This window comes from Leptosomus discolor, chromosome 9 (genome assembly GCF_034619465.1).
Source record: "Leptosomus discolor isolate bLepDis1 chromosome 9, bLepDis1.hap2, whole genome shotgun sequence".
In the NCBI taxonomy this organism is placed as follows: Eukaryota; Metazoa; Chordata; class Aves; order Leptosomiformes; family Leptosomidae; genus Leptosomus; species Leptosomus discolor.
This window is the reverse complement of record NC_141399.1, coordinates 26,665,149-26,687,505: the sequence shown is the minus strand read 5'-3', so window position 1 is coordinate 26,687,505 and position 22,357 is coordinate 26,665,149. Positions and strand designations below refer to the sequence as shown.

Sequence of the window (22,357 nt, the reverse complement as noted above, 5' to 3'; positions counted from 1 at the left end):
GCGGTGCGGCTGAGCTGGCATGCGCCGCAGACCCGACGCAGCCCTTTGCACAGGGGGTCAGAGCAAACAAGAGGGCATGAAGCTGCCGGTGGAGCAGCCATCCCTGATTTACATTAAAGCTTCGGTGGTTAAAACTAGGCACAAAATCCCGTTACCAAGCCCTGCCTTTGCAATTGCCCCCTCCTTGTCCTTGTGGCTGCTGTGCCCCCTTGGCACGTTTTGGCACAGGGGGGCTGTGCGGAGCAGGTGGCTGAGTGGGTGCACTGTGTTCCTCTGCAAAACGGAGTCACTGTCCGGGGGATTATCTGCTCCGGGCTGTCCCCGTGTGTGCCAGCCGAGCTGTGCCACGCTGCAAACCACGGAGAGATCTACCCAGTGTGTGCTGGCTGCTCCCCTCCGCCTCGCAAGGTGATGGGGAGCAAGAGACGGTTATTCTCCTTTGTCTGCAAAAACTGTCAGAGAGGAACTACGTGCTCTGGAAAGTGAAGCTGCCCCCAGCCCCAGGGAGTGTGGTTTGGGGTGTGGATTCACGTCGGCCTCGCTGCTGGGGTGTAGCTCTGGTGGGAGTTCACGTTGTGTGGGGGCAGAGAGCAGCTGCCTTGGATTCGGAGCTGTGGAGCTGTGGTGCTTGTCTTGTCTCTCGTTGCTTCTCCCTGCTAAGTGGTGACCTACTAAGACACCATTAAGTCCTTCTCTAATGCCTGTAGGGTTTTTAGGTTAGCATTAGGAATTTGTGGAGCAGGCAGGTTTGTCTTCACCATAATTCAGTGCTGCTAACACCAGAAAACAGCTCTCTGTCTCTGCCCAAGACATGGCCAACACCAAGGAAAGGTGACCTGTCATCCCCTTCCGCCCTTAAGACCATCCCTTCCATTACCTTTAAGATGATGAAGAGAAGTGCTGTTGGACTCCAAATTCTGACCCCTGTCTAAATCTGTTCCCTACACCAAGATGGTTTGATTTCCATTAAAAACAAAAAACAAGCAAGCAAGCGCAGTAATGTATAAGTTCATCAAGTTTTATTGTGCTCTTCACATCTGTAGAAGTTTAACTCTTTTCCCATTGATATTTGATCAGACCTTAATCCTTGTGCAAGGTCCTTGGAGCCTGCAGCCTGAGCCCTGCTGCCCCCAGGTCAGACACAGCAGGCTGGGCTCACCTCCGAGGCAGCACCGTGGTTCGAGCAATTCTCCCATTGTTCCCCATGCCAAGTTTCTTCTCCCCCATTTTGTTTTCTTTTTATTACTGTGATTTCCTAACGTCGGAAGAGGCGAGTTATGAAACTGGAGTTATCCAAACACGTCTTGTTTGAAGATAGCGTTTCATCCAGCAGATGCAGCTTCCTGCTCTGTAAATGGTTTTCATTGTTTCATGTTGGCTCCTGGCCCTGTCTCTGCTGGGGCCACAGGTAGCGTTGCAGAGCTCTGGCAACCCGAGGAGCGGTGATCCCAGCCACGAAATGCTGCTGGCCATGAGGTGAAATGAAAAGGCTGAACTGGGAACACTGGTATTCTGTAGGTGGCCTCTGAAAACGTTTGGGAGGCTCGCTGGAGGCTGCGTCTTTGCAGGGGTTAACAAGGCAGCGCTTGCGGTGAGGCTGCTGCTGGGGTGCTGGCTCAGTTGGCTGTGCTCCAGCAAGGGATGCTCAGGTTTTCCAGTATGTGTCCACTCTTCCAACAAGATTCTTTCTGGAAGGGCCAGTTGGTGCCACTTCTGCCCAAACACACCCCATGCGAAAATGCTCCGAATATCCACCGTGCTGGTATCCGCTTGTGGGACCCCATATGCTTGAAAGGGATTTGGACTGTGGGGCCCACAACCAGATGCCCACTGTTGAAATGGAGAGAAGACACAGCACAGAGAACAGTTAGAAAACGTGGCAGTGAGATCAGCACCGCTCTTTCAAATTTTGTTTGCAAACTGGGGTTGTGTTGTGTTGGGCCATGTACAACAATAGTCACTGGTCCCATGGTTGAGATCCAGATTGCAAATGAGGAAGGAATCAGGGAAGTAAAACGAGGTGGGGTTGGTGGGTGTGATGAGGATTATTCCAAGCACAGAAGAAGCTGCACAATTTTAAAATCTTTCACAGGCACTGCAGAGAGAGAGAGTTTGGAGATGCATCCTTGGGTGAGTGCTGCCGGGTGACAGTGCTCCAGCTGGGACTGTGGTGTGTTGGATGGATGACCTGGCCAGGGCTCCTGTCGGCAGCCACGGGCCTTCCTGGCACTGGTGCAGGATATTTCTGCCAAATGTGACATGGATGGAAAGCATTGGGAAGAATTGAATTGATTTTGTTTAAAGATGTTTTGTTATTGCTGGGAATCAGAGACCTGAGGCTGTGTTTGCTGGAGAGCCAGGGAGCCCGTGGGCAGGGTTACCTGCCGTAAAGTTGCGGGAGGATGAAAAGCCTTCAAGGTGTGTGCTGCACTGTGTCTCGGTCATCTGGCAGAACCGCTTCATCTGGGGCAGCATGAGCAATGCCAAAACATTCCTGGTGTCACAGCCAAAAGGATTTGGCTTTGGCCATGTTCATGCCCTGGCCTCCTTTCCCCTTGGGTTTTGCATCTGTTAAGTTTCTCTGGCTAAAACCCCTGCGGACAGCTCTCAGTCCTGTTTGTAGCCATGCAAGCTACGACGAGACACCAAAACCATCTCTCTTTGGTAACTGGAAAAATGCCAGCTGACTGTTAGCTCTGGTTTTAAATGTTTGATCCAGAAAGAAAAAAAGAATGAATGAATTTTCTCATAGGATGGTTAAACAGGAAATGTGCCTGAAGAAAACAGTGATCTGCGGCGAGAATAGCTGCTACAGATATGACAGGGATGTTTAGTGGTGGAATGGGGCTGGTCTTGCTTCTCATTACTGCCTGCTGAGATGGTGGTGGGTGGCATCTGTGTTTTGGTGATGAAAAGCTGGAAATTCCACTTTGCAGCAGAGACGTGGGTGCTGGTGGGGAGGGCAGCCTTGCCCTCTGCCCCCCACCCCGGGCTGGTATGGCCGTGAAGTTTGCTTTCCTCCAAGACCCCCATCATGAAAACAAACCTGCACTGTTGGTTTTATTAATTCTCTAAGGTACACTTTTACTTCTGTTTTTTAGAGAAGATGGAGGGCGCGGTCCACAGAGTGAGGGCACCTGCCCTGAGAGCGACACGTGCCTTTTCATCCTTCCTGTTTTAGCCTCCCTGGTTGTGGGGTGGCATGGTGGTGTCCATGCTGGGTGGCTGAGGTGTCTCCCTGGACCCTCTGGTTTCTCCTCGGGCTGCCAGGGACCTGGGAGTACCACAGAGTCCTGTGAGGGCTTTTGAGGAGGAGGAGCTGCAGGTCCTGGTCTGGTGCTCCTCCCTGGCTGGCTGCTTTTGACCACAGGTGGGAGTGAATCCTGGTCTGCACGGTCCTCTGTCCTTCTGCTGCTCTGCCATGGGACCCTCACCACCATCAGTGACACAGAGATGAGGCTGGGGAGTTACTGGGGGTCCTCTTGCAGCTGAAGGGCTCGGGTGAGGATATGCTCATGTCTGGTAGAAAGCACGCTGCTGCTCTGGCATGCGGGTTCAGAGACTAGTGAGGTGCCTGCGTTATTCCCTGTCTTGTCCCCCCGATTGGTCCCCAGACACCGGGAGAGATCCCTGTTGTGGTGGCATGACATGTAGCATGGGATTGAAAGAGGGAAGTCGGAGCTTGCTGGTAAGCCGAAGCTTTTGTGCCTCGTACTCCATTCCCTGGGCACATGGGGGCTGTTAGCCGTGACCTTGGACTTGCAAGAAAGTGGTATGTAGCCTGCGACTCGAGTGGGCTGCGAGGTTCCAGGCAGCAGGGAGGTGGAGGCAGGCTGGGACTTGGCTGAAGGCAACTTTTCTGTGGATTGCCTTTCTCTGTCGGCAGAGCCTGTTTTGAGAGGAGCTGGGTGTGCCCCAGACCTCTTCCTCCAGCGCAGGAAGCCGTGGCGGGGGTCACTCTGTCCCCGGAGCTCATGCACAGCCGTCCTGCTACCGTCCATGCTGGCGATGCGTGCCTCTCCTGCTGTGGTTCTCCACAGCTTTCCCACCTGCTTGAGAAGCAGTGATTTTTTTTCTTTGCTGTTTTGCTTGGGGTTTTTTTAATTAATTTTTTTTTTTTTTTTTTTCATGAATGGAGCATGTTTTTTGTGAATGTTCTTTACGGGATGTGAAGCCGCAGATGTTTGCCCATTAATTAAGTTTTGCAAAACTGCTGCCGGAAGCAGTGACAAGCGCTTGGCAGAGCTCTGTGGCTTGACATTTTTCCTTCCTGCCCCCTTCTCAGCTATGCAAACCCTGAGCAAGCCCTTTGCTCGGTGATGGCAGCCCCTACCTCTGCCTCTTCTTCTCTCCTCCGTCCGAGACGTGCTTTGGGGTGGCACCTCTCGTTTTGAGGCAGTGGACTGAGGTCCCCCAGGCAAGGTCCTGTAAGAGGAGCCCATGTCTTGTGTCTCTATTTCTTTGGCTGTAGCCGTCAGAAAAGACAGAGGCTAATGAGGTCAGAAGTCTTGATGATTAGTGTTTGTTAAGGTTCACTGACATTTTATCTTTTGTCTCCATAGAGAGGGGGAAAACGTGTTGAATCAGAACATCTCTCTTGGCAGGGCCAGCCCTCCCCACGTGCCCAGCACTGAGTCAGGATAGGGTCCTGCCTCAGGGGACCTGAAGCCTCTGAGATCCCAATCTCCTTGCTGCAGCCGAACACAGAGATCTTGGGTGTCCTTAAGCTTCTCTCTGGCCGTGCTGGCAGAGCTGGTCGCCTGCCCAAGCTGCTTTGCCCAGGGAAGTGACCTGCTCTCTGGTGGTACGTGCTGCTCCTTGAACAGGAGCTGTGCTCAGGAACAGCTCCTGGCAGCATGGAGATAGCACGGGTAAATATAACTCGATGTTGCGTAAGTCTGCTTAGCGGATTACTGAGGCACTCTTGTTTCTTGGCTGGGCTCTTAAGCCCACTGGGGTATTGAACCATGTACTGGTGGCTTTGACAGTGCTTTCCCAGTTTTCTAACACTGCTTCAGTTGCCCATCTCCAGCTTTGCCTGGGGCCGGCCACGAGCAGGAGGAACCACGGGCTGCCAGCAAGCTTCTGCCTGTACAACTGCTGCAACCGGGGCGATGAGTTGGTGTCATGGACCTTAGATCTTTCTCAGGGCAAAAGAAGTGTGAGGGGAAAAGCTGTAGGTTGTGTGGAGGAAGGTGAAAGGACAGAAATGAGTTCTGCTCAGCTCCAGCCCCCTCCACCTCGGCAGGCGCAGGAGGAGGCCTGGCATGTCCTGCTTCCCAGGAGCGCAGGGGGGGCTGCAGAGAAGCCCTGTCCACTGATGCCAAGTGGTCCCGCCCATCCCTCTGCAGTGCCAGCCCGCAGTCCCAGCGTGGGGTTGGACACAGGGCGTTTTACAGTGGAAGTGGGAGGAGATGCCCATGCCACTCTCCAGGAGCGGTCTGAGAAGCTGGGGAGAGCAGAGACCAGCTCCTCCAGTCCAGCTCAGTGATCTTAGCCAGGAGGTGCCTCGTGACCCTCCGCAGTTCTGCAGGTGGGTTGTTGGCAGGTAGGAACGAACTGCTCCGTGAGCAGCCGGCGGGCATAAGCAGCGAGTCCTTCAGTGCAGCCATCACAGGTCACTATTGCCAGGCACATGCATGTGTGAGCCTGCACACTGGACAAGATGTTGGAGCATGCCCATCCATGTGACTGTGGCTGGCTCAGCCGTGCATCCATGTATTCGAGCATTAGAACCTGTGTTTTATCGGAGAAAAGCAAGGTACAGTCTGTCTGAGATGGGACTGGATAGTGAGCAGCCATGGTGACTGCTGGGCTGGTGCTGCTCACCCCCTGAAGATGCTGAGGCTGACCAGGACTGCCGGCATGCTGGGCCAGCCCTTTGCAAAGGGACAGGAATAGAGACTTTTGCAGCCTGCCATTTCAAAGCAGCTCAGCACTCGATTTCTCTAACCACTTGTGAAAGCTGAGTGTTAATTGAAGGCTTTGAGTCCCCTCGGGAAACATGCATGTGTGAGTCAAAAAATTAGCGACTCATAAAAATAGACATGGTTGAGTGTTAAAAGGATGTGAGCTGACTGATCTACCACAAGTGACGTTAGCCTGCAGCTCTAAGGTAGAAGTTTTCTCAGGCAAAGGTTTCCTCAGAAACCTCAACAGCAGAATTGCCGCACACCAGTGAGACTGAAAAGTACTGCTTGCTTGAAAAGGTATCAACATTTTAAAGCGTTGTTCTGAAAAATACCGGGGAAGTTTACATGTGTAAATACTGCTGGGCAAAGGGTAGAACTGAGGTGGCCCTGGGAGACTCTGAGGGTGGGCAGCCCCGCTGAGGTGCGGGGAGGAGGGGATGGTGCTGCTGTGGTCCATCACCCTGCAACATGGTTGTACGGTTTCCCGCTAGCCAAGGAGACCCGAGCGAGCACTGTGACAGCCTTTGCTATGGTCCTCTTGCTCTGAAACAACATGGAGAGCATGGCTTCCCTGCCGTGCATGGCCACTGCGGCAGAGGTTTTGTTGGAGAGTTTCCTCAGTGTGTGGTCTTAGGTGGATATTCTAGCATGAGCATCTTTAGGGCAAAGTTTTCCTAATATAACCCCTAGAAAGCATTGGATGCAGGATGGAGCCTTTGTCAGCCCTGTGTGTAAGCCCGTTGCTGGGAGGGGAACCTGTCTCCCATTAGCAGCAGACTCCTCACCGTGTCCGGCTGCCAGCATCAGCGAGACCATTGTGCTGTCAGGGCAATACTCAGCTGGGCAAGAAAACCCCCCAGTAGGTCTTGCTGTGACAAACCTTTTACTCACACAAGGGCTTTCACATGGAAGGGAAGCTGGAAAAAACATGCCTGTTCCTGCCAAAAGGTGCTGCTGTGCTGGTAACTGGCTTCTGTTTTCTGATGCTGCTACTGCAAACAGTTGGTGTGTTGAATTAGGGCTTCCTGCTGTCTTCTAACCCGTGGTCTTCTCCTTGGCCTGGCCCTGGGGAGGTCTTCCTCTGCTTCTGACCTCGCTGTCTGCAGCCACAGCACCGACTCCGATGCATTCGGCGTTGTAACTTCCCTTGAGCCGGAATAGCTGTGCAAGGGGGTGTGAGCTCACGTTGCCTGTGAACCCCTTGGAAGGCCAGGAAGTACTTGGTTGATTAACAAAACTGAAGAAGAGAGTAATTTTGACCATCTCAGAGAAGTGTTTCCTATTGCTTACAGCAAAGGTCAGGGATTCAGGACTACCCCTTGGCTAAGGACCAGCCCAGTTCCCTCTGTGATCCTAAGATCCTCCCTTTGCCATAATGTGAAGAGGCTCTTTGGCCATGTCCCACAAGGCTTTGCTTTCTTCAGCTCTTCAGAAAATGCCATGTTATACCTAAAGGGCCACATTTTAGCCTGTGTCTGGGTTGTGGGTAGGCATGTCTGTGGCGGCTGGCTGGGGTGGCTGCGCTGGATTCTGTGGTGGGAGACAGATGGGACCAAGCCAGGTAAGCCGAGTCTGCCATTCGCATGGTTCATCTTCCATGGGGATTCAGCATCTTGACTGTCAGGTCAGCAGATTACTTTCTAACATTGCTTGAGGCCAGCTTTTGCATCCTGTTTCATAATATTCCCTGACATTCCCCACATTCCTGGCAAGGAGACTTCTGTATTTTTTTGAAATGTTCCTTTGTCTCTTTGCAGAACTGTGACGTCCTTTAAAACTACTTCTCAAAAAGTCCGTTGGCCTGCTCTCTCCAGCTGTTCCTGTTAGCTTCCTAAAGCAAAGGAAGCCTTGGGCTTCAACTCCAGCCCCAACACCATCTCCTTTCAGTGGGGAGAAATGGGGAAGAAAGAGAGGAAGGGTCATGGACTCCTGTTTGACTTGAGTGAACTCCGTAAACCTCAGGTCCATGCTGTCTGATTCTCTCCTTGTCCTAAGGTTTCACTCTGATGTCCATATTTTTTGTGTTGATTCTGGGCTCATTAGCTGTGCTTTTGTTGCCACCGCAGCTTGTCTGGACAGCGTGGTGTGGAGGGTCCTGGGTTTGGAGAACTTTGGAGAAGGCAGAAGCCACTGTAGTGGTCCTTGGGTTGATGTCCTGCCTCTAGCACTGGCCTCTTCTGTCTTACCGACCAGGATGTAAGGAAGCAAGCTGAGGGGTGAGTGGGATGTTTTGCAATGCTGTGCCCCTCGGTGGGGGATGAGACACCTATTGTGTTTCCCCCTGGGAATCAGAAACAAGGCGAGAAAGAAAGAACCTGGTGTTGAAGCCCACGGTGTGATGTAGGGGAGAGTTTGACTTGAATTGGTATGGCTTGTTACCAGCTATGTCAGGATGTGTCTGGTAAACACATCAGCCCTCCTTGGGTCACCCTACATCCAGACTTCAGAGAGATCAGGAGAAGACCAACTGGAGAAGGAGAAGCATGAGCTAACAGGCCAATCCGCAGGTCCCTGTGCCAGGTATTCCCTTGGCGCTGGGGCCCTCTCCTGTTGCTTCTCTGGGCAGCAGCTCCCCAGGGCACGCAGGGAGCCCCTTGGATGGGCTATGCCAGCTCCCCCGTTCTCCCACGGGTGAGCGGGACAATGGCACCGGGACCTTCTCTGTGCCCCAGAAGGAGCTGTAGATTCAGGGACCCTCTCAGCCTCCTCTCCTGGGCAGCATTTCAGCTTTCTCCAGACAAGGGGATGCCTGGCTGCCTCTCCCATGGCTTTGGAGCCAGCAAAGACTCTCTCCTCCCTTCTCTCCCACCTACAGATGTTGGCTGCCTGGAGACCCGACAGGCAGCTGCTGCTCGTTTGCTGCAGCTGGAAATTACGGTCTGGTTTCCTTCTGTGGCGCCACAGTAGCATTAATGGCAGGAAGGTCCAGCCAGGGATAGTGGTGGAAGAGGCTTTTCCTGAGGGGAATTGGACCAGAATCCCCTTGTTGAGGGGGAGAGCGTTGCAGCGGGCAGGACGTGTGCATGGCACCCAGTCCTGGTGCTGGCGTGAATGTGGGTGGCACATGTCCCCTGCAGAGAGCCAACCTTGGCCACCACCATCCTGCATCTCCAGCCTGCACCTGCAGCATCAGCTGGATCTGGTGCCTGCTGTCATGTGTGTACAGAAAGGTCTTTTTTGCTGTAAAAGATGGTTATTACTTGTTATCGGTTGGCTAAATCCACTGCTGGCTTTTCGTAATGCTCTCTTTGCAAGGGGGAGTGCTTGCTTTCAGTCCTGAGAGGATCAAGACCTCTCAGTTCAGAGATTTCATTAGCCTGCTGTGTCAAAACAGCTTTGTGGGATCCCTGAGCAGCTTTAGCGGAGTGTGTGTTGTGAGTTGAACCAGGCAGCAACTGAGGCATCCTCCATTAAAGCAAGCTGAAGGGCAGCAGCACTGCTGTTGCTGAGGCCGGTACTTCCCTGCATTGCTGCAGTGTGAGATCACATTTGGAAGCGGCTTTTGACTCCTCCTGTGTTGGTGGAGGTCGCTGGTAACTTGGATGGCCACTGAGCCGCCTCTCCATCTGCAAGGCGATTGCTGCTGTTAGCTGGGCGCCTTTGGTGTCACGTGTGCGGGTGTTTTCATCCCGCCCCTTTCCAAGGTTTGCTCACAGATGGGCTTACCAGCTGGCTCCTCTCCACCATCCCCTTCTGTGCTTTGGACCTAGGATCTCCCCTGCCAGGTCCTGCTCAACCGAGAGGGCTCTCACAGCTCATTCTGTAAACTCCTTATGCCGAAAGCACTGACTTGGGGAAGTAAAGTTGCAGAGAATGTGCTTTTCATTACGGAAACTAATCCCATGTCAACCAGAGCTTCTCACTTGGACTGCGCTATTTCCTTCAGCTTCGGTCTGCCTGAAAAAGTTGGGTGAGTCCCGCCTGTGTGGAGGGGAGGAGCACTTCCAGGACAAGGTGAAGCACCGATGGGTTGGGCGCAGACCATGAATTTGTAGAAAATTAGGCAATTAAATCTAGATATCTTGGATAGCAGGTGCTCCTGTTCTGATTCCTGAACCATCTTCTTCCAAAGTTTTTAGTCCTCTTCGATATCTTGAGGGACTGGGAAGTTTGTGAAGGATCAGGCTTTGCTTTCAGTTGTCCGGTCTCCTGCACACAGGAAAGGCTGTGTTCGCAGGTGCTGCCCTGCCTGGCTGCGAGCGGCTGGCAGCTCCTGCCACTTGCAAACAGCCGAGAAGCCACTTGGCTGAGTTCTATGGTCAGTGGTTTGGCTAGTCGACGTGTGATGGGATGAGGAGGGGTGTTTTGGTGGTGTCTCCATTGCTCTCCTCCCTCCTGGCTTACTGCCGGGGAGCACTGCACACGGCACTTGCAGAGCCTGGTGCCAGCAAAGCGCAGCCCTGTGAGATGTTTCACACTGGAGCATCATCTCAGTACTGAATTTTCCCGGTTGCAATTGCAAGCTGCAATGCACCTGCCTGGAATGGGCAGCCTATGCCGTGGCCGCAACCGGCCACCTCGGTGTCCCTGCTCCGGGGCACCTCATGGCTGCTTGCTATGGGGGCTGGGAACACCCCTGGCCGCAGGGACAGCTGCTCTCAGGGGAGTGAGCCAGTCCCGCCACTCAGGCAGGGCTGCCGGAGAGCTGGAAGCAGTGAAGCAGCATGCTTGTGTGCATGTGCGCTCTCGCTCCGGCTTTCTCGCATGCTCCCCGCCTGCTCCCACCCCTACTCTTTGAAGAGTTCAGCCCTTTGCATGGCCAGGGATGTCCTGTTTGCGTCTAACGAGAAATTAGGTGGCTGCCCAGGCAGGGAGGGTCGTCGAGGGCAGTTTTTATTAGCTCGGCACAGTCAGCCTGCATGGAAAAATCGGAGCTCTCCAGTTGACTGCCTGCGGGAAGGTCTTTGGCTGGGAGTGCTCTCCCTCCAGTGGATGGTCCCTGGGTGGCTGAGGTGGGGGACCAAGGAGGCCAGTGGTCATGCTGATGTGTTTTTCTGAATTTAATCCACGGTTTCCAATGAACAAAGCCAAGATTAACAGCTTCTGCCATGGTGAGTCTGCTCGTGTCCCAGCTTTGTGTTTGCGTTAGAAGGTTTCAACCAGCAAACACACTCTTGGGGGGAGATAGGAAAGTCTGTAAAATGACCTTTTTTCTTTTCAGAGATTTCTTGAAAACAGTGTTTCCTTTACAGCAAGTCAGTTTGCTTTGGCACTTATGCAGCAGGGTGAGGGAAGGGGAAGGGTTAGGAGGTGTAACTTGTTTTGTTGTTAAGCTTTTTTTTCCCCCTCTTTTCTTTGGAAACAGACAATTTTTTAAAATTTTTTTTTTTCCCCTTGAAATGCTCTGTAGCTTCCACCCTGATGGGAGCATGCCTGCTTGGAGAGGGGCTGCGGTGAGGTGCATTGTGAGTCCTGAGCCCCTGGCAAGATTGGTCACCGGTACCGAGGATGTGCATGATAGGAAAGAGAGGGGAAATGGATGCGACAAAGCACGGCTGCCTTTCAGTCACATTGTGTGTAGCTTTTTTCACCCCTCTGCTCTCCACCTCACATGCAGCCAGCATAATAGATCTGCAGCCTTTTTAATATTTGGGCTTATTTCTCACAGAGTCAGCCAAGCTGGTGAAAGTGTGGTGGCCACCTGGCATGTCAGCTCCTCCTAACCTGCGGTTGTTTCCTGACCCCAAGACAAAATGCCTTTCCGTGAGCCTGACCCCCGCCTCCTGCCAGGCAGCCGACGTTGGCCGGGAGCCCCAGCAATGCAGCAGTGCCGGTGCCAGCCATGCTGTGGGATGTGGCATTGCCAGTTTACTTAAAAGCAGTTTTTAATGAGAGGAAAGGAGGGCACAGGGAGGGGGTTTGAGGGCTTTGGGGCTGTGAAGGGCGAGCTGCAAGGTGGGAAGGGAAATGTCCCCCCAGGAGCCACAGGTGTCAGTGCTGTGAGCAATGCCCTGGCGATGCTGGTGGGCGCTGGATGCAGCCAAAGGGACAGCACAGAGCTGGAGAAATACTTGAATGTGGCTTAGTTTTGTATTGCAGCCTTTAAAAAGGGAAGAAAATAGCCCTAAAGCCACACTTTGTGCCTCTGCTGGGAAATCACTGCCCATTTCTTCCTGCGAGGACATGTACCGGGGCTGTGGCAGTGCCTGACCGTCAGCTCGGGCAGCCACCAGACCGGGTGTGACAGCTCTGGCTCTGGGCTCACAGACCCCAGGGGCTCGCAGATCTCCCACCAAAGGCCATAGGAGCTTGTGCATTCCTCTGCTGGGAACTGTCCGAGTTTGTAATCCTGTACAACATGGAAAAAGCTGCAGAAAGACCACGAGAGAACGCTGCTCTGTGGGGTTCCTCTGGTAACGCTCACTAGTGTTTATTCTAAATAAATGCATAAAAGTAGGAGGAATTTCCCTCATGTATTAAGCAAGTAATTGGTTTTTTTTAATGCCTGGATTTAAAAGTAGGAGCTGAGGATAGCTCCTGAGCAGATAGTGCAGGAGAGAAACTGCAGGAGATTGCATTAACTGGAGAGGTGGATGTGCATCAGCTGCAAATGCTACGTTACGGAGTTGAGAGCGCTCTGCAAAGGTGAGAGCTGCTGCTGATTCTGGCTTTTTAGTGAAACTTTTGCCGTGTTCCTTTGCCTTGACCTTTCTCGGCCTTTGGTGGTGGCTTGTGTTGGGTCTCGCGCTGCGTGTGGTGTAAGTGCTGTGGCAAAGGCAGGCCCTGAACTGTAAGCTCGGAGCGTGCTGGAGGTGGGGATGGGCTATGGGTGCATTGTTTGGTCGGTGCTGGGTCTAACGCTCTTCCAAGCGGCAGAAAAAATGAACGCTGGTGGTTGTCCGTGTAAAGAAATGCACAATGCGATCCCCTCTCATCGTGGAGGTGTGGTCTCAGCCCGGACCTGCAGCAGCTGAGGGATGCCATGCCCCAGTGCTACCAGCGTGGTCAGATGGGGAGCTCTGGCACCACTGGCTGCCCTCGGGGGGACAGCGTCCGCTAGTCCAAACAAAGTCCGTGTGAGACCTGTGGGACGATCAACAGGAAAACTACAGCGCAATTTTAGAAAGGGTGGGATACAGGATGGGCAAGGTGGATTAATTTTCTGCAGTATCTGAGTAGCTATTTTCATCTTCTGGGTTTCCAGAAGCAGAAGGGAGAGCACCCACCCACCACAGCCACCTGAACAGCAGAAATGCCTGTGCGCATGCCAACCTATATTTAGTGCTCTTTGTGTATGCTGCCATTGCGTTTGGATGGGGCAGGCTGCCTCTCTCCCTGTGAGCAGTTGCTCACTGGCTGCAGGTGCAGGGCTATTGGAGCACAAATGCATGGAAGGGGGAATGCAGGTGGACCTGCAAAGCTCTACATTTTCATTCCCCCGTTGGGTGCTATCTTTTTCTTTTCAGCTTTTCAGGGTTGTACTGGGGTGTCTTGGTGCTCTTTGCTTGGTAAAGGGTAGTGTCCTGCAGGCAGATCCTGCTGCTGCAGTTCGGTCACTTGTAACAGCACCACGGTACGATGGACCTTCTTGGATTGGTGGCCTGGAGCCAGGGGCTCTTTCTCCCTGGAGCTTGGTTTACTGTTTTGTTCTTCAGCCGTGGGCACCAAGGTCCCTGCTGGGCTCCCTCCTCCTGTGCAAGGGGGGCTTGCTGCTGTGTTCCCTGGGGCAGGAGAGGACCTGTTCCTGCCTTGCCTGTTGTTCCTCTGGGGTCAGGGCAGCTGCAAAACTGCAGGTGGGGGAGGCAAGGAGGATGGATCAGGGTCTCCACCTTCCTGGCCCTTTGTTTCTGTTCCCATCCTTGCTCTTTCCATTCCCTTGTTCCCACCAGACATCTGCTCCACAGCTGCAGCACTAAACCACAGGATGTTTAACCCCTGAGCTACTGCAGTGCTCGTGCTCCCGGGGGCAGTCTGAAGCCAAGGGCCAGGAGGAAGTGTCCTGAGGTGGCCAAGGGTGCTGCAAGACCCTGAGATGCAGAGATGCCTGTGGGGAGTAGGCATCTGTAATGTCCTGTGGGACACCCCCATAGCAAATGCCTCACCTGGCTTACACACAGATCTGTCTTTGTCCAGTCTGCCATGCTGCATGTGACCAAAAGCCACAGAGGGGAGCAGCCACCAGCTCCAGGGGTCTGGCCGCATCCTCCTTACTCTGGCTTCTTGGCAAGAGGCCGGAGCAGTGCTGTCTTGCAAGGAAAGCTGTCACACCCCAGCCTGGTCCATCTCTTGCTACCCCACCTCATCCTGCAGCCATGTCCAGCGTGTTTAGCAGCCCAGCTGGTTTCTTCCATCCAGCAGCTGGTGCAGCCCATGCCTCTTGAGCACGGATATCTGTTGTTCAACCCTGCCTTGTTGGGTCTAAAATAATGCCCCAAGAGAGGAAGAGACCCTTCGCTGCTGCTGAAGATGAACTTTGGCTTCTCTTGAGGTGACTGTTAGGCTTTGTTGTCTCAGAGGAGTGAATGCTGAAAGGAGAGGAGTTTTAAGGTAATGAATGTGTCTGCATTTTATAAAGGTGTGGTGAATCTTTGTTCATGGGGTTGATGTGGCTACTTCAGTGCTACCTTGCAATCTTTATTAAAGACAGCAAAGGCTGCAAACGTGAATTTGAATTGCTTAAAGTGATGTTTGTGGAAGTGGTGGTGTTCCCCGTGCAGGTCGTACGCAGCTCCTGTCTCAGGTGCCTGCAAGGGAAGAAGCTGCTTTTTGGCTGGGGGTGGTGCAGAGCCAAGCTCTAGCATTGTCCTTGACTTCCTTACGGCCGTGGTCTTACGGTTGTGTTTCTGTGCCGCAGAACCCAAGGCCATACTTGCTTCGGGTGCAAAGGGCCGTTTTGACCTTCTTTAGAACAGAATAAAACAGTCATGAGACTGTTAGGCTCGTTTGCAGGAGAGGAAACCAAAGCTGTCACATCCAGTTGATAACCGTGGTTACATGCAACCCTGGAGCGGAGCCGAGATGCAAGTGGGGCAGAGATAAGGTGGGGGAAGAGCACTCTCCAGAGCAGCTGCTGCGGTGCTGCCTGGGACAGGCCCCTGCAGACCCCACTTGGAGCCACCTCTGCACGGGCTGGGGGGCACCCATGGAGTGGAGCCCCTTTTGTTACCTGGAAATTCTGCTTTGACAATAGAGCAGCAGCTTATCTGGCATCCCAGGGCCCTTCACTCCTCTCTGCTGTCCTAACGTAGGAGCTGCTGCCCAGCTGGGGTTTGCAGCCTTGCTGCCGGCCAGGGCACTGGGTAGGGCAGCTGTGAGCATTTGCTGAAGCCAAGTACTGCCCAGGGCGATGGGGAGGGAAGGGAGAGCTGGCAGCTGGAGGGCAGCTGGGAATGGAGGAGCTTGGGGTGACATTTGAGGGTGGTGCATGCAGTGATCCAATGGCTTCAGTCTCCCTGTCCCATGGGTGGCCAGAGAGCTTCTTGCCCAGGTTGTACTGGCTGGTGCTCAGGTACCCACATGCATGCAGATGCTGGCCAGCAATTTCTCTGCTGCCTTTCGGATCGTTTTTGCCCTCAGATTTCCCCTGTTCGTCTGCACCATGCAGCGGCTGTCTGGGATGTGACCAGGGCGGTTGTGGGCTCTGGTGCCCACCGGGGCTGGCAGTGCCCTCGCAGTGCCATCGCCCCCCTGCGCAGTGCTGTTCCCTGCGAGTGATGCCCTTGGGAGCAGACAGGGCATTTTGGGGCTGGAGGTGGTGAAGGCATTTGAACAATTCCTCGTTGGCAACTTTGCAAGGAGCAGCTCCCAAAACTTGAGACCTATTTACTGCATGAAGGTTAATTATGGAAACCTGCTGCATCTGGGAGAGTGTCCAGCCGTGTTTCTCATTCCTATCTGTGTGCCCTGTCCATGCTGGCGGCTTTGAAATCCCTGCAGTTTGCTGGATGTGCTGGGAGCTGGAAGCAGATAACTAGTATTTATCGGTTTTGAGTGCCAGACCACGCATGGACGGGGGATGACTGTGGCTGTGTGAAACTCGATGTGCCTCTGGTGCTCCAAAAGCCTGGTCGGTGTGGGCAGCGAGCCCCGGCTGCCGGCCCAGCGCCGCGGGGCGGGGGCTTTCTCCAGGCACCTCTCCTATGCACGCTGGAAGGTGAGAGGTGCCTTGGGTCAGCACGGGGGGGGTCTGGATTTGACCCTGGGATGTGTTTGCAAGAGCCCTGTTCAGAGGGGCGCCACTGATTTCTGTGGGCGCAGCACTGGGTGTTGCAGGCAGAGTTAATTCCTCTTTCACTGGTAATGCCCTGGCTTCAGTACCTTCAGCAACAGTAGGGTACACATTTCCCATGGGAAACTTTTTTCACCTCCTCACTTTTCCAGGCAGTGAAGGCACATACCCCTGCTTTGGGAGATGTCAGGATTTTCTGTCATTTCTGTAACAAGTAGGTAAGTACTTCTGTTTACAAGCTGGGAAGGGAAGCTGAGCTCTGCTTCTTTGTAGTCACTGTTGTAAGCAACAGTTTATTTTAAGGTGGGATGGAAAGAAAACACACCAAAAGGGAAAGGAAAAAAGAGTGTTCTGCCCACTAGTGCTGGAGTGGGACAGCCAGGGACATGGAGCTCCTGCCTGCATCTGCATAGCAGCTACTTCCACGGCTTTCCATTAGGCAATGTATGGGCGATTCTGTGATGTGGTTTTCTTTTCACATGCTAATGGGCTATGAAGGACTTTTTATGAGGAATTTTGAAACTTGCTGTGAGAAGCTGGGATCCTAGGGTGTGACTTCTTGGTTTTTATTTTTGATTTTTAAAGCGAAAGTGCAGAGCTAGGATTCTGGGAAGTGGCTTTCCTGCCTGTAATTACATTTGCCTCCGGTGTTCCAGCTTGCTCATTTTAGAGCTTTTATTGCATCTCCCAGGCTTTTCCCCATCCACGCCCATTCCCCATCAGGGGTGGAGTAGCTGTAGCCCCAAAAGCACTGGAGGGAGAGTTGTCAGGCTCCAGCTATCCCAGGTCTGGGAGCCGTTCCTGTCAGAGCCACTGCAGACCCAACGCGGACCTTGGTGCTCTCCCACTGGCGGGTTATGTCCAGGGAAATGCTGCACTGCAGTGACTGTGCAGGAAGATGATTGGGGGAATTTTGTCCTTTTTTTTTTCCCACTTTCATGTTGGTTTTCAACCTTTTCTTCCTCTTTGACTAGCAAAATGAGAGCCTCTTCTCTTTCTTCATTTTTGCTGTCTGCCCCTCGCCCTGAGGTGCTGGTGGGTCCAGGCTCCCAGTCTGTGTGGGGGGACACCTGCTCGCAGTGTCCTCCATTGCCAGGTCGCTTTGCAGCAGCCAAGCTGTGGATCTGCCCCCACTACACCCACTCAGGATGTTTCAAATGGACCACGGTGGCAACACAGGCCACAGTGTGTGCCCCGTGTAGGGTACAGGAGATGGGGAGAGTGGCTGTGGCTGCTTTTTTCTTGCAAAACACCATCCAGCCTCAGCAGCTGCTGGGGAAGGGCAGAAGCTTTGCCTTGCCTGGAGGGGAGTCTCTGGTGGCTCGTGAGGGCTGCACACCATTGGGAGCTTTTTCCAACGAATGCGTTGGTGCTGGTTTCCCCCCGCCGTGGGGATGTCCAGGTGCTTGCCGAGGGCTCCTCTCACACTTTCAGCTTCCTCTGAAGCAGGAGACACGACGGGGCCACTCATCTACCTTCCCTGTCAGCATTCATGAAACTGGCTAGCAGCTTTGTATGTGTGTGTCTGCACTCCTCTGTTAGATGTGGGTGAAAGTGGCTGGCAGGTTGGTGGTACTGGGGTAATGGGGGCAGAGAAGGCTTGTGGAAGTCTTCTTAGGAAACCCAGCTGAAAATACCAGGAACCTATCAGCCCCTTTTCCTCTGCCGCAGACCTCTGTGGGAACCCGGCTGGAAGTGCTGCCATCTTTTTGTGTCCCACCTTCATCAGCCCCTCGTTCCTTGGAGAGGAGCTGTAAGGTGCCAGGGGCGGCCTTGCACCCCGGCGTGTGGCTGGCACACAACTGGCACCGTTGCAGACCAGCTCTGTGACAGCAGGTGCCTGTGCATGGGGCATGTTTGGGCTCCTCTGAGGTTGGGTTTGGTGTGTGGTGGGAAGGTGGTTTTGTGGGATTTATTCTCCTGGTTCTTAGGGAAGCGCAGGCTCTGTGCATGTTTATGTGCCTCCCTGCTGGTGTCTGCGTGCCTGCTCCTCCCGCAATACAATTCCGATGGGATCATTTCCACCACATTTAAACTACAGATCCAAAAGATATTGTTGCTACAAGCTTGTGAAGATGGAGACAATGAGACCCTCTTCCCTGCCCTGCTCAGGGGTGGCTGTAGTGTGCAATGAGCCTTTATTAGACATCAGAGAATTCACATGTCTGGAGACGCAGCCCTGTCAGAAACCTGTCTTCATTGCTGCTGCTCGTGGCTTCTCTGCCCAGCGTGGTTCTGCCAGGTTTGTGGCAGCAGAGGGTCTCCAGGCAGCATTCCCTGGGGCTTGGGCTGGATTTCCAGCAGAGGCTGCAGTCAGGAGCTTGTGCTGCCGGCTGCCTGGTGTGGGGTTCGGGTCCCCGTCACCTTACCCTGGCAATGAAGCTCCTCGGGAAGGCTGGAGGCACAGCTCACAGTGGGTGACCCTGTGCATGGCATCCAGCTGTGCTGCCACTGCAGCTGTGCCCGTCACCAGCCATGGGGTCATGGTGTGTTTGGCAGGAGTGTTTGCCTGCCTGACCTTTCCTGCACTTTCCTGGGAAAGCACGTCAGTGGGAAGGGTGGGCAGGAGGAGGAAGCTGGCCGCCGGCTCCATCCGGGACTGGGACACTTGGAAACCTTTTCTGTGCCAGTGCTCCAACATGGGGAGGGCTCCCGCCTGGGATGGGCAGAGCCCCCCTGCTCTTGGTGGGCTTGCTCCCTGCTGCGTGGGGCTCCATGGGGGGATGCAGGACTCGCCACAGTGGGCGAAGCCTGGGACCTGGCTCCAAAACAGCGTGAGGAGAGGTATGGTCCCCCTTGCCCCTCCACCAGCCGCAGTGTGGGAGGAAGTGGCGGAGGGGAAGGAAATGTCGTGGAGATCTGACTCCGCATTTCCACCGGGGCGGTGGGAGGCCAAGCTCAGTCCTGTGCAGGAGCATTCTGGCCCCCGGCTGCTCCCCATGGCAGGGTGGCCACAGCCACACTGGGTGTCACACAGCTCCGGCACATCCCCTGGCTGGCTGAGCAGTGCTAATCAGCACCCCGGCCGTGCTCTTCTACCAGTTCGTCCCCTCCGCTGTCAGGGGTAAGCATGGCATGTGGCTCTGCTTCTGGCTGCCCTTCTGTTTGCCATCCTCTCTGGGTGGGACGCCAGACCCTTCCCTCCCTGGAGTGATGGGCAGTGGGGGGTCAGGGTGTCATGGGACAGTAGCAGCTCAGGAGGGTGGTGTTTCTGTTCTTGGCTGGGGGCACCCTGAGCTGCAGCCTCTGGCCGTGGTGGCCCCATGGCCAGCGACTCGGTTGTGAGTGAAGGAGGAGCAGAGCAGGAGCAGGAGTGGGGTCTGGCAGGTCTGCTGGCTGGGGGGCTGTGGGAAATGCCCATCCTTGGGCCCTGCCCACCCTGTGGATGCAGGAGCATTCTGCTCTCTGGAGCTGTCATGACAAAGACCGCTCACATGGACCATAAGTCTTGGTGCTCTCCTGGCTGGACAGCCGCAGCTGCAGGGTGCCTTCGCCTGAGGAGGTGGTGGGGTGTGCAGGAGGGATGCAGTGCTCCATGGGGACCAGGCTTGACCCAGTCGAGCTGCAGGGTTGAGGTCTCCACTGGGATTACCGGGTTTGAGCCCTGTCGAGGGCAGGAGGGGTCAGCTCCGGGATTTTGGCTGGGCTCATGGCACGGTTAAGGACAGCTGCACCGTTTGGACCCAGAGGCAGATGCTTATTTCAAAACTTCTTCCCAGAATTTCTGAAGTATTTGGGTCCAGGATTTTGTCTTGATCCTGACCTTAACTGAACTGCTTGTTCTGAGATTCTTTTTTTAACCCCTGCTCTAGCTTTGTAATTGGAAATGCAGCCAGAGTGCTCGGCTGAGGCTGCTGGTGGATGGTGATGAAATTGGGGTGTTTCACTGCAATCTGCTCTGGGTGGATCTGGCTTCAGGCCAGTCTGTGCTGCGTGGTGCCTCCGAGAGGGATGGGCGAGACCCTGAAACTGCCACCACATTTTCTACGCTTGAGGTCAAATGTTTGTCACCTTCAGAAGTATAAATCTCAGCAGACTGATGGACTGCTGACACCAGGCAGCAGCTTGCTTTGGCTGCGTGAGCTTTGGGCTGTTTTCCCTCAAGTTCTGTAAATCTGATAAATTTCCCAGAAAATAGTTCTGACTGTTGGATGGGCTCATCCACGTGATAACTGACCTGTGTGTGAGGGGTGGGAACTGGCCAGTCAGGGTGGGTGTAGAAAACCGTCAGGGTTTTGGTGCCTGCCAGGATGAACACCAGCCTGAAAGAAGAGGTGGGGTGGTGGGAAGGAGGAAGGAGAAGGAAAGATTTATTTGGCAGGCTTTTCTGGAGGATGTTTGCAAAAGTAACTGGTCCTAAGCTTTGATGAGCTCTGAATTAATTATTAAAAATAAAGATCTTCCTCTCTTGCCTGGCAAAGTACTGTATTTCATTTGGTGGGCTCAGAAACAAAATGTTTTATTGGGAAGTTACAATTGTGTTGTGTGGCCCTATCACTCCTGCATCACCTCCTTCTCCTTACCTTGTGCTAGCGGGGAGGCTGCAGCTGAATAGTTTCTGCTGCCTTGGGCACAGATGCCCCTCCACGCCGGGGCATTGCTACCCACCCGCACACCCCCAGGCTCCCCTGCTCCCTTCCTGCAGCCGGTCATTTCCTCTGCTTCCTGCACATGAAACACGGGCTTGGGAGCTGGGGGGGGAGCAGGTTGCTGCTCTGGGGAGCATCGCTGGTGCTGGGCAGGATGCTCAGGCTGGTTCTTTGCTTTCTTTCAGAAACTGAAGCCAAGAAAGCTTGTGACTGGCTGCGGGCAGCGGGATTCCCTCAGTATGCCCAGCTTTACGAAGGTGAGAGCTGCCTCCTCCTGCTGACCCCAGTCCCTGCTCTGTACATGGTCTCGTATCCTGTATCTCAACCAAATACCAAGGTGGCTGCAGGGAATGCTCACAAAGTGCTGGGGAAGGGAAAGAACTGAGAGGATTGTTTACTAATTATACGATCATGTGTTAAAACTTTAAGCCCTCGGACTTGGCTGTGGCCTGGAGAGCTGGCCATGCCGTTAACTTTTCTGCATTCCTGAACTTTTCCCATTCAGGCAGGGCTGCGAGGAGTCCCCAGGGCACCTGCTTGGGACAAGGGCAGGCAGGCTTTGGAGAGCCATTGGCTCTTTGGTAGTTCAGTGAGTGTTTACGGTGGGTGGGAGCGCAGTGGCAGCCAGCATAGGTAACGCGGAGAGCAAGTGTTTCCTCCTTCCCTCCCCACTGACAGTCCCAGCAGCCTCCTGCCCTGCTCTGGTATACTGTTTGGCAGTGAGGTCTGTGCTTTCTGAGAAGGCAGCAAGCTGTCACTGTGCTGCACAGTTTTTGGGGAGCAGGGGACAGGGCAGACCCCCTGATGGACCCGCTCCCACCTCCTCTGCCATGCACCCACAGGCGGTTTGCAGGGTTACTCTGGTGGTGGGTCTCACCTCCGGCTCAAACCCAGGGTGAGACTGCTGGTCCCTGCCGGGGGGCTGATGGGGACAGCTGGCTGGGACAATAGCGGGAAGCTGGGTCTCCGGCGGGCTGCAGCAACGGCTATTGTTCGGCCAGGCACTTCCACCGCCCCCTGCAACACGTGCGCAGGAGCCACGCTCTTGCCCCGCCGGGTGATGGCTTTACAGGCTACCTGTTTGCCTCTGGTTTATATTTTAGGGGGCGGACTCCTCGCACAGCCACGTGCAAGGGCTGGCTGGATTCCTACAGGGGAGACCCAGCCCCAGGTGTTGGCCCCAATAGTGCTTACAGCCTGGGGCGGCGAGGAGCGGGTGCTGAGTGCTGGAGTCTATGAATAAACTGACCCTTTTTCCAGCCTCTCTGAGCAAAACTTTCCACATCCTCTGAGTGTTTCATTCTGTTTTTCTCCCCAGCTGGCAGGGCTAAGTGTCCTCTTGGTAACTGCACTTGATAGCTTTGTTAACAGCTGGGCTTAGACAGTTGTGGTTAATGGTCCAGGTAGCTGGTCCCAGCAGAGCTGTCTCCAAGTGTGCAGAGATGAGCAGGGAACTGGATGGAGGCCCTTGGGCACCTCGCCACCCTCACCTAACTTGCCTGCAAAGAGCACTGCCCAAAGACCCTGGGCATGTACCACCTCTGGGTGCTCCTGCAGCTACTGCCTGGAGGCCAGCGAGCATATCTGCTTGCAGAGACCCAACCTGTGGCCTTTCAGGCATGGGGGGCATTGAATGAGATGCTAGATCTACTGTACAACTGTATGGTATGGCTTTCTTGCCCCTGGGA

The 22,357-nt window shown here is 54.2% G+C and overlaps 1 protein-coding gene across 2 annotated transcripts in view; it reads left to right on the top strand.

Moving 5' to 3' along the window:
* Positions 1-22,357, top strand: part of STARD8 (StAR related lipid transfer domain containing 8) — a 77,299-nt gene that overhangs the window by 42,937 nt on the left and 12,005 nt on the right. Inside the window, exons 1-2 of one of the 2 annotated variants that reach the window (XM_086470104.1) lie at positions 10,930-10,963; positions 20,855-20,926. In XM_086470104.1, coding sequence (XP_086326230.1) covers positions 10,930-10,963; positions 20,855-20,926 — 106 coding nt within the window. Of the gene's footprint in view, positions 1-10,929; positions 10,964-20,854; positions 20,927-22,357 lie in introns of those variants that run through there. The other variant, XM_086470103.1, reaches the window with a different exon arrangement.